Source organism: Myotis davidii, unplaced genomic scaffold (assembly GCF_000327345.1).
Source record: "Myotis davidii unplaced genomic scaffold, ASM32734v1 scaffold1534, whole genome shotgun sequence".
NCBI classification, from domain to species: domain Eukaryota; kingdom Metazoa; phylum Chordata; class Mammalia; order Chiroptera; family Vespertilionidae; genus Myotis; species Myotis davidii.
In genome coordinates, this window is record NW_006285799.1 from 235,976 (window position 1) to 247,986 (window position 12,011).

General features: G+C 33.6%; 1 protein-coding gene across 1 annotated transcript in view; it reads left to right on the forward strand.

Moving 5' to 3' along the window:
- Positions 1–1,187: 1,187 nt before the first annotated feature.
- Positions 1,188–12,011, forward strand: part of PPIL4 (peptidylprolyl isomerase like 4) — a gene marked incomplete at its 5' end in the record, with an annotated part of 24,776 nt that continues 13,952 nt past the window's right edge. Inside the window, 8 exons of the mRNA XM_015559517.1 lie at positions 1,188–1,259; positions 1,347–1,411; positions 1,709–1,826; positions 2,704–2,846; positions 3,380–3,476; positions 4,266–4,382; positions 8,003–8,127; positions 9,990–10,056. Coding sequence (XP_015415003.1) covers positions 1,188–1,259; positions 1,347–1,411; positions 1,709–1,826; positions 2,704–2,846; positions 3,380–3,476; positions 4,266–4,382; positions 8,003–8,127; positions 9,990–10,056 — 804 coding nt within the window. The remainder of the gene's footprint in view (positions 1,260–1,346; positions 1,412–1,708; positions 1,827–2,703; positions 2,847–3,379; positions 3,477–4,265; positions 4,383–8,002; positions 8,128–9,989; positions 10,057–12,011) is intronic.

Sequence of the window (12,011 nt, forward strand, 5' to 3'; positions counted from 1 at the left end):
AGACACTAGGGGGGTGAGGGCATGTGCTGGGGGTGGGGGTGGCCTGGGAGAGGTCAGTGGGGGGAGACATATGTAATACTGTATGTAATGCTTTAAACAATAAAGAATTTAAAAAATATTTGGTAATTTAGGTTCCAAACAATGACCATATAGTATTATATTGGTTGATATATCTCTTAAATCTCTTTTAATTATATAGGTTCTCCCCCTCCCTTTTTAAAAATTAAGACTTTACTTTTTTTAGAGCAGTTTTAGCTTTATAGAAAAACTGAGGGGAAGATACAGAGATGTCCAGTATACCCCCTACTCCCACACATGTACAGCATCCCCTAATTGTCATTATTTCCTACCAGTGTCATACATCTTTTGTATATTTATTTGTACCACTAGAGGCCCAGTGCTTGACATTCGTGAACTGGGGGGAGTCCCTCAGTCTGGCCTGTGCCCTCTCACAGTCTAGGACCCCGAGGGGTCATTAGCGCTGCTGCTGCTGCTGCTGCTGCTGAGGCAGGAAGGTTCCCGCCACCGCTGCGCTTGCCAGCCATGAGCCTGGCTTCTGGCTGAGCAGTGCTCCCCCTGTGGGAGCGCACTGACCACCAGGGGCCAGTCCTGCGTTGAGTATCTTCCCCCTGGTGGTCAGTGCGCCGTTGAGTGGTCGTTTTGCTGTTCGGTCTATTTGCATATTAGGGTTTTATTGTATAGAATGTAACATTGTACATGTTGTACATTCTCTGTTCTCTGCCAATCCAGGTTTTTTAAAAGTCTCTACGGGGTCTTCTAATTTCTCTAGCCAGAAACAATCCCTCTCTTGAACTCTTGTGGCGTTTTTTTAACCTACGTTTTACTATTTAAGTGGCAGAAATGGTATTTTCAGATATGGCCAGTATTGTAACTAATTTTTCTTTTTTTCTCTTATAAAATCAATTAATAAATGATTGCTTATCTCGGAATTGTCAGTTTTCTGCATTAGCTCACATGCCCAAGAAACCCTAAGAAAAAGAATAAAAAAAATAGTTTAAAATATATTGCTCTTTTTAAAGCTCACTGCCTTTTTTTTTATGGCTATGAATATTTGACCATTTGGGGGAGGTTTTGTATAGTAATTTAGAAATTAAGTTATACTATCTGTGCTTTTACTTGCTTAAAATGTATTTGAACTACTGTGATAAATTTACTATTTTTTTCTTTCAGCCTGTTTGAATTTCCTGAAGTTGTGCAAGATAAAATATTACAATTATTGCCTTATTCACAATGTACAGGTGAGTTGCTGGATATTAGTCATGTTCTTCATTATTGGAACCATCTAGCAAATTATGTGAATTAATGAAGTATCCTGTATATTATAGAGGGACTTTATCATCCAAACTGGTGATCCTACAGGGACTGGTCGTGGAGGAGAGTCTGTTTTTGGGTAAGTTCTTTTATTTTTAAATGAGTAAAATAGAATTGTCTCTTAACATTATTTAACTAGCATATTTCAGTCTGCATTTTAAAATATGGTTCAAATTAGATTTTTTCCAAGTTCCTGCAGTGGTCGCCAACCTTTTGGACCTCATGGACCCACCGGTTGGCGACCACTGGAAGTGAGGAATATTTTGAATCATACTGATGTTTCTATAAAGAAATGGCAACCCTATATGTTACTAGTACTTCTATATTTTGTGTGGAGAATACTTATATTTTATTACCTTATTGTATGTATTTTCAGTCAACTGTATGGTGATCAAGCAAGGTTTTTCGATGCAGAAAAAGTACCAAGAATTAAGCACAAGAAGAAAGGCACTGTGTCCATGGTGAACAATGGCAGTGATCAGCATGGATCTCAGGTTAGGAAGTGGGTGAAAATATGGGTTTTGCTTTAAAATGAGGGACTATAAGGATCCTACAAAGTTAGAATTACCCAGTAAGGAGAACATTTCAATCAAAGATATTTGTTAAAGGAAAAATATTACACTCTTTAAATCAAAAATTATATGACATCACAAAAAAAAAGAAAAAATTATTTTGTTCTTTTAAATGCAAGGCATGTCCATTGTGAGAAATTTAGAAAACACTGAAAAGTACAAAGAAGAAAATAACATTACCCCCAATGCTACCATTCATGGATCATCACTGTTCACATTGTGGCCCGTTTCCTTTCTGTATTATTACTTATTTCAAAACGGGCCATGTTGAGCACTTTACATTCTTTGCCTTCTTTAATACTCACTGAAACCCCATTTGGGGGATGCTTTTATTCCCTCACAGTTTACACGTGAAGAAACTGAGCCTTGCTTTGGCCAAGTATTTTAAACAATCAGAGCAACATCTATGTATGTGTTGACATTTTATGTATAAACTTTTTACTACTAGTAACAAGTGGGTAAGAATCCATGAAGTTAATATAGAATCTTTTGTGTATTTTTTGTCAGTCTGTTATCTAATTTCAGTTTGAAATACACACACACACACACACACACACACACACACTGATTGGCCAGATTATTATGACCACCCCATCAGTACAATGAAGTGAATTAGTTATGCAAATAATAATAATAATAAAACCTTGAGAGTATTTGCTTAGGAAGTTTTCAATATTCAGTATTTTTGGAAGTGTCAATGAAGTACTGATGGGGTGGTCATAATAATCTGGCCGGTCATAATAAGCTGGCATATATATGCATACAAACATATGCTTTTGTGTTCTGTTTTTCTTTATAGTTTCTTATTACTACAGGAGATAATCTAGATTACCTTGATGGTGTTCATACAGTGTTTGGTGAGGTGACAGAAGGCATGGACATAATTAAGAAAATTAATGAGACCTTTGTTGACAAGGATTTTGTACCATATCAAGATATCAGGTATGGTTACAATTTACTATCTGAATGTACTAGAATGTTTTAATACTGTGATGTTTGACATGGTAGTGGTGATGGTATGCATAAGACTGTTTCTTGAATGAAGACTATAAGAAAAGACTATAAGAATCTTTATGTTTCAGTTTTTCTATGTTTTTACACTTGTACTAATTATTTATAATTGCATATTCTGGGAGGAATTAGTATTTAAAAATACTAATTAGTATTTTTAGTATTTAAAAATACAGGAATTTAGTATTTAAAAATGCAGGTTATTGAGAAATACAGCAAAAGTACTAAGAATTAGACATATTATTTTAGAGTAATGCAGAGTAATAAATATAATATCAAACAATCAAAAACAGTAACATTAATTGTGACAGAGTACTCTAGTACCCTCCTCGTGCAATAAAATTTAGGAGGTTATGGTTTTTTGGCTTTAAGGTTACATAGACATTTGTTAAAATATTTGCAAAAAGTAAAACAGATTCTGAAGCAATGTAACCGTAACCTTTGACATGGATTTATTTTGTAAGGATTAATCATACAGTGATTTTAGATGATCCATTTGATGACCCTCCGGATTTATTAATTCCTGATCGATCACCAGAACCTACCAGGGAACAACTAGATGTAAGTTGAGTCCTCTTGTGATTGAATGTCCATGCATATTAATGCTTTGCATAGCTTTTGCTTTTTAGCCTATTAAAACATTTCTTCAGAATGCCTATCTTGCTTGATCAATTATTCTAGGATAAGTGAAGAGTTCTTTTTCTTTTCTATGGAGGCAATTCATTTTTCTAGCTATGCTTTTATCATAATATCCTTTCTTCAGTTTCTGTTCCACCAGAAGAGCCTTAGCTCTGGAAGCTTATATGATTACTTTGGGAAAATGCTTTTTGTTGTTTTTTTTTTAAATATCCTAACTAAAATTTCAAGAATTTTAGGCTAAATTAAATTATCAACCTTTAAAATAATTTTTCAGCTGGGACATACTCTGAAGCCAGGCTAGAACCCAGAAATTTCTGTGGAATAATGCACAGTTTTTCCTCAGATATTTTAAAGTATAAATTTCTGCTTATGAGACTTCCCTTAAAGCTAAATTTATCTTTATAATAGGATTTGATGCTTAATTTCTAAAATCATTTGTCTTCTGCATTCAACAGTTAGTTGGATACAGATAGTTTCTATATAAATGTTTATTTTGAGGTAACAATAAATTAGAAGATTAGTCTGGCTAATAATATTGAGTTAATTTACATTAATTTTCAGAGGTAAGTTTCACATATGTGAAACAAATGAAATAATTCTATTCTAATGCATTTGATGGAACTAAGAATAAAGCATAATGTCCCAGATTTTTCTGTTTGTTTTTTTAAAAATTATATATATACGTATATATGAGAAACTTTTGTCTTACAGAGTGGTCGAATAGGAGCAGATGAAGAAATTGATGATTTCAAAGGAAGATCAGCTGAAGAAGTAGAAGAAATAAAGGCAGAAAAAGAGGCCAAAACTCAAGCTATTTTATTAGAAATGGTAAGTAATTTTATTTGTTCAAATAGTTGTTCAGTAATATATTTAATACATACTTACTGTTGGTTTATCTATTTCTGGCTTTTTGATAGTCTTAAAATATAAACATTTAGCTAAGAGTTTTTTTCTGGATTAGATTTTGTGTAAAATAATAATACATGAATGTAAACAAATTTGATTCCACTATTAACAAAGTGTCAAGTGCCTTTTTAAAAAACGGGGAATGGATATCCAACTTACAAATATTTAATGGATTTTAATAGTTATACTCATCATTTTAAAAGAGCATTTCTTGGATTCAATTTTATATATATATATTAACAAATAATTCTTTGTACAGCTCAAGTATTGAGATTAAATATTACAATAGTAGTTACAGGATAAAATAAACCTTGGTAAACTGAGAGAGAGAAACATCGATATGAGAGAAACATTGCTTGCCTCATCCCTGACCAGGATCAAACCAGAAACCTAGATTTGTGCCCTGACCAGGAATCCTATCTGAAACCTTTTGAGTCACCCGCCCAGGGCTCATAGTCTGTTTTAAAATTCATATTAGCATCATCAGTCTGAAGGAATAAGTATTAAAGACTATAATTCAGGAATAACATTATTGAATTAAAAAAATTGAAATTAATACATTTTAATGAGCACACAGTATCAGAGAACATTGACCCAGAACAGTCAACACCAAGTCAAATTATAAGAAAAATCCTTTGAGCAACAACTGGGCAACAAGAATAAGTGACATATAAGGAAAAGAACAGTAGATTATCATCAGAATTTTCAGCAGAAAAGTATAAGAAGTTCATGCCTGAAGAAAATGGGCTAATGTGTTTTTAAAAATTTTTATTTGCAGATAATTGTAAATTTATGGAACATTTTCAAAAAAATAGTGTAGAGGACTTCTATATACTTTTTACCCAGACTTACCAATTTTTAACTTTGCCACATCTGCCTGATCATTCATTCTCTCTCCTCTCCCACTCCTCACCGTCCTCGCTCTTTTTCTCTGTTCTCCCCCTCTTTATGTTTTTGATGATATATGTCCATGCACTTATTATTTTTTTCTGGACCATTTGAAATTAAATGCAAACATCCCCTTTACCTCCTACATCACTATGTATTTCCTAAGATCAACATTATTATTCTACATATTCACCGTACAGTTATTGAAATCAGGAAATTAAATATCAATAGAAATTGCAGTTCATGCTACAATTTTGTAAATTATTTCGGTAATATTCTTTATAGCTCTGCCCCTCCCTACCCCACCCCAGGGTAGAATCCAGCTTTCAAAACCTGTCAAGCCCAGAAGGGTGATGCATATCTTTGTGTTTAATAGGATACATCAGTGAACAAAAGATTTGCCTTTGTGGAACTTATATATTAGTATAAAACCCATTATTATTAACTAACGCCTATAATTTACATTAGGATGAACTCCTTGTGTTGTATATTCTGTGGATTTTGACAGATGCCATGTACCCACCATTATAGTATCACACAGAATAGTTTCATTACTCCCCTAAATCTTCTTCGTTCCACTTCTTCATCTCTATCTCCCACAACCTTTGATAACTACCGATCTTTTTTGACTGTCTGCATCATTTTTGTCTCTCTTCAGAATGTCATATAATTGGAATCATACAGTGTGTAGCTTTTCAGACTGCCTTCTTTCATTTAGCATTATGTATTTAAGGTTCTTCCATGTCTTTTGATTGTTAATGTACCACAGTTTGTTTATCCATTCACCTATTAAAATACCAGTTGCTTCTAAGTTCTAGAAAGTATGAATCAAGCTGTTGTAAACATTTGTGTGTACATTTTTGTGTGGACCTTTTTTTAACTCATTTCGATAAATACCTAGGAGTGCAATTGCTGGGTTGTATGGTTTAGCCTTGTGAGAAACTGCCAGACTAGTAATAAATGAGAGTTCCTGTTGCTTTGTCTCGTTTCCAGCATGTGGTGTTGTCAGTGTTTTGGATTTTAACCATTTTAATACACGAGCCTGTCCTTTTTGGTCCTCACTATTATCTTCTATTTTCTAAGCACATCAGTTTCTCTTACTTATTTGTGTGTAAGTAATATAATGATAATTTAACTGGTGTTTTGCATTATCAACCAGTGTTTTGAACTTCATAACTGTTAAAAGTATTTTAAATTTCCTTGTTATCTTTGACAAGTAGTACAGTAAGTATTTTCCTAACATTAAAGTTGTTTATTTTGCTTCCTTGAGATGTGATGTTTCTGCACTGTAGGTGCCTCTGGCGATTTTCCTGATCTGCTCTTCCCCATATGTGCTGTGACACTTCTTACTGGACATAAGTGGTGCTTGTCTTTTGTAGGCTTTGAAGACACTGAGCAGATCTTACTGGTGGTGTTTCTTCTTGCTGTTCCTGATTTTCATGATTTCCTTTTGTTTTAGCATGTTTATTGAAAGAGGAAATGCTTTATGTGATAATCTTATGAGAAATAATCTCCAAGTTTTTGAATGAAGGAATATTGTTTTCTCCATCTAAAGGCCATGGGAAATAATAATTTTCCCACAATGAAGCCAATACCACCATGGTTTTCTCTCACTGTTGCCCTCACTGCTGCTTCAGTGAGAAGTGGAATGCTCTGCTCTGAGCAGAGGTTGACTGTGCAGTTGACTTCAATGTGACTGAAGGAGATGATAGTGAGGGTGAGAGTAAAAAGCTAGAAACACTATCCAGGAATTATTGCTGTTCCATATTGAACAATAATATGGAAAGAACTGGTATGACTAATCTCATAAGGCTAGATTCAATAAGATAAGATTTTTCAAAAGTTTAAAATCAAGCAAAACTAAATAATATATTGCTTAGGAATACATACCTATCTGGTAAAACTCTAAAGCAGTGGTTCTCAACCTTCCTAATGCCGCGACCCTTTAATACAGTTCATGTTGTGGTGACCCCCAGTTTCATTGTTACAAATTGAACATAATTAAAGCATAGTGATTAATCACAAAAACAATATGTAATTATATATTTTTCCGATGGTCTTAGGCGACCTCTGTGAAAGGGTCGTTCGACCCCCAAACGGGTCGCAACCTACAGGTTGAGAACCGCTGAATTCTAAAGATATGCAAGGGGATGGTCAAAAAGGAAAACCAAGAAACAGGATATTCATTATATCTGGTAAGAGAGGCAGAGGGATAATGGGATCAGGAGACATTTTAGTTCTTAAGCTAGTTGTCATCATGGCTGTTTTTTATGTTTATGCTTCATAACTTAGATATACTTTACATAAATTCCGTTTTAATATATCAAATAGGAAAAATAAAAAGTGAAGATAAAGCCCAGATAAACTTGGAGTCAAATCTCAACTCAGCTGCATATCATTGTGTGGCTTTGGGCAAGTTAGTTATTTAACCTTTCTGAATTCCACTTTCACAAAATGGATTATTATTTTAAGCATTATTTTAAGAATTGTCCGTAATGAATTTTAAGGTGTTATTTAGATTTCTTTTTTTATCCTGCAGTTTATAATGTAAATTTAGATGTTTTAGGAAAATTGGCATTTTGATGTGGATAGAGTATTTAGAATGGAAAATATATAAAGGAATTGATTTATATTTTTGTTTGTTTATAATTTAGGTGGGAGACCTACCTGATGCAGATATTAAACCTCCAGAAAATGTTCTGTTTGTGTGTAAATTGAATCCAGTGACCACAGATGAGGATTTGGAGATAATATTCTCAAGATTTGGGCCAATAAGAAGGTAATCTCTAGAATTAGTGAAAGATTTTAGGAAAACTAGGTATTAATTTGTGGCTTTCTAATGACATATTTTCGATGAATCTATGAATTCTAGGTGAATTTTGTACAGGTGAATTTTACAGTTGAATTCTTGGGACAGAGGGGAGAAAAATAATGTATGTATATGTGTATAAGTATAAATAAGAATATATACATATACATATACATATACATATACATATACAATATATATATAATTGAATGATTTCCAACACATTTTCACAGGAGGTGGATGGAACAGTTTAAATCTAGTACTAAAAACATTTATCTCATTTATATTCTCCTTAGAATTACCAGCAATCTGTATCAAAATTAATTTGAATCTAAATTTTCCCAAATATTTCTTTTGGCTAATTTCCTCTGCATTGTTAATGCAAAAGTCTACTAAGTTAGTATTCCTGTGAGAAAGGGAAATATTTTATAATTAATTAAAAAGTATTAATTTATGGCCCTGTCAGGGTGGCTCAGTTGGTTGGAGCATCATCCCATATACCAAAAGGTTGCGGGTTAGATCCCAGATAGATGCGTACAGGAAGCAACTGATTGATGTTTTTCTCTCACAGCGATGTTTCTCTCTCTCACTTTCTCTCTCTTTCAAATCAATTTTTAAAAATTTTTATTTTATGTTTAGAATTTCATTTCATGTTTTTCTCCCATGAAGCCATTTTTAACTCTTCCTGTTGAAATAAAAATCTTTCTGTAAATGATTACCCAACTTTATTCCTTCACCTACTTACAATATATCATATTTTAAAAAATATTCCTATGCTGCTGCTTTTTATTTTTCAGTTTTAGGCATATGCTGACTTCCTGCTAAGCAAGATGAGGATTTTACCTCTATTAGTAACTTCCCATGTTCATTCTTTCTTCCAATTACTTTGGTTATGTCATAATTATGGTTAGGTGATTGTTCAATATTTACATTTTAATGTGTAGGTAACTACTGTAACAGCTGGACCATTTTCTTTCTTTCTTTTCTTTTAAATATATTTTATTGATTTTTCACAGAGAGGACGGGAGAGAGATAGAAAGTTAGAAACATCGATGAGAGAGAAACATCAGTCAGCTGCCTCCTGCACATCTCCCACTGGGGATGTGCCCGCAACCCAGGTACATGCCCTTGACCGGAATTGAACCTGGGACCTTTCAGTCTGCAGGCCGACGCTCTATCCACTGAGCCAAACCGGTTTCGGCTGGACCATTTTCTTTAATGTGATTATATATTAGATTTCTCATAATGTTTTATTTTCTTATTCCATTTAATGTAAAATGAGACTTAGGATATGTCAGGAAAGGGACAAGCCGGTCCTTTTAGTTCAACTTTATTGGCCCTTTCTCTTGGTTGTTAAGGTGGATTAGTTCTGTAGACTAGCTATACTGGGGGGTTAAATTTGAGCTTGGTTTATATTAAAATTCAAAAATTCCAAAGCATAAACTTACTAAACATGTGCTATATATGTATGAATGTGCATACATTATCTTAATAGTAACATTAGATATTCTATAATATATCTACATTTGAGGACTAGAAATGAATTATGATTTAAAAAACTTTTTAGCAGTAGTTTACTTTGGTTATAGGCAAATTAAATATATTTATCTTATTCTTCCTTCAGTTCTTTGGGAATTTAGGGCTGCAGGCCTATATGGAGCATTTAGAGTAGAATTAGATAATGTGATTACTAGCCTGGTGAACTATTTAAAAAATTGTTATTGGAAAAATTTAACTTTGTCTTTTAATAACTGTCTTATTTTGTTCTTCACTTATGAAGAGTGAGAGTGAATGCTTTTTTAAAAAGTCACTTCTCCCAAATTTTCTTTCAGTTGTGAAGTTATTCGAGATTGGAAGACAGGAGAATCCCTCTGTTATGCTTTTATTGAGTTTGAAAAGGTAGGTCATAATATAGATCTATTAAGTTTGGTATTTTTTTGTTCTTTTATGGTTTTAAAATGTGAAAATTGCAAGAACTTGTTCTAGTCCCTAAGATTAGGAAATTATTGTGCCCTTTCTTTAGGCACCAAAGAAAACTAACTGTATTATAGTCAAATAGGGGATAAATTCAACATCTGTTGATGTTAATGTATGTACCTTTATATTAGATTCAGATGCAGTCTGTGTTCATGAATCTTGAAAACTTTAAAGTTTTAGGTAAAGTCCTTCACACTCTATAAATGATTTTTCAGTGTTATTTAGATAGATATAATTGAGTAACGAAATAGAACTGGACTGGGTGTTAAGTTTTGGATATTAATCTGAGCTTTGTCACTGATCAGCTATTGTATGACATTTGGCAGTTTAGAACTCTTATTTCCAGGTGTTAACATCCTTATAAATAATGCTTGTGTATTGGATTAGATGGTACCTTCTAGGTCTAAAATAATAATGATAGCTTATGTTACTTAAATAACTTTCTTTAAGCCAGGCATTATGCTCCTTGCTATGCATTTAATCTTTACAACTCTGTGAGATAGGTACTGCCCTCCTTTTCCAAATAAGTAAATTGAAACACATAGTGATAACATGACTTATTTAAGATCATATCATACCTGGGATTTGAACTTTCATATGTGTGAACTTAAATAAGTTACATTGCTTTTTGCCACTATGCTAGGTAAGGCTATTTTTTAGTGCAGTTTTGGAATGATATGTGTCCAATAGTAGCTCATTCTAAATTATAGTTATCCCAAAGTATTTATTGAACCCCTTTTATATATCAGTGTGATAAGTCCTAGGACTACAAGATGAGTAATGGAGGGTTGGGAAGACAGACACCTAACAAATTTTACCTAGATATTGTTGAGTGTACCAGAAATGGTATCTACAAGGTACATTGGTGCTTTGGTTTACTATGGATACTTCTTATAAACCTGACAGTGTCATTCCATCATTGACACTATAGGATATATTACTTAATTTACTCACAAATATAATTTCATTTCATTTATAGCACATAGACTATTGACTGCCTATGTTTTTTCAGTCTTCTGCAGATATACCATTTTCCATGAATATGTAGTGCAGTTCAACTTTATAGAATCTATGAGTTCTTTATCATGATTCAGCATTTCTGTTTTTGAGGTGGATCTTTTGTGACCTTTATCATTTCTTGAAAATCAGATTAAGCTACATCATTCTGCTTCATAATTTCTCATGGCCCGTAGCCTCTTTGTAAGTGTTCGTCGTTTAGTTTGTATTTTTGCACGTATGGCAAGTTCTATATGTTTTGGATAATCTGATCCCCCAATTTTTTAAACTGAAGAGTAAAACACATACAGGAAATGTACAGCTCATGAGTAAACAGCTTAACAAGCTGAAACCGGTTTGGCTCAGTGGATAGAGCGTCGGCCTGCAGACTGAAAGGTCCCAGGTTCGATTCTGGTCAAGGGCATGTACCTGGGTTGCGGGCACATCCTCAGTGGGGGATGTGCAGGAGAAATATATTTTAAAAAAAAGAAAACATTAGCAGGAAAAAAATTATCGGGATCCCAGAAGCCCTCTTTGTGTCCCCTGCAGATAATTTCCCCATCACTGCTACTTCTGATAGCATAGGTTGGTTTTGTCTAATTTTAAACGTGATATGTCAACACATGTGTGTACTTTTGTATTCAGCTTTATTTGCTTAGTGTTATATTTGTAAGATTTACATGTTTCTGCATGGTGTTTCATTGTAATGTGTGTGTGTGTGTGTGTGTGTGTGGCACTTTTGTATTCAGCTTTATTTGCTCAGTGTTATATTTGTAAGATTTATATATGTTTCTGCATGGTGTTTCATTGTAATAAGTGTGTGTGTGTGTGTGTGTGTGTGAGTGTGTGTGTGTGTGACAGAATCTGGGAAGGAAATGAAT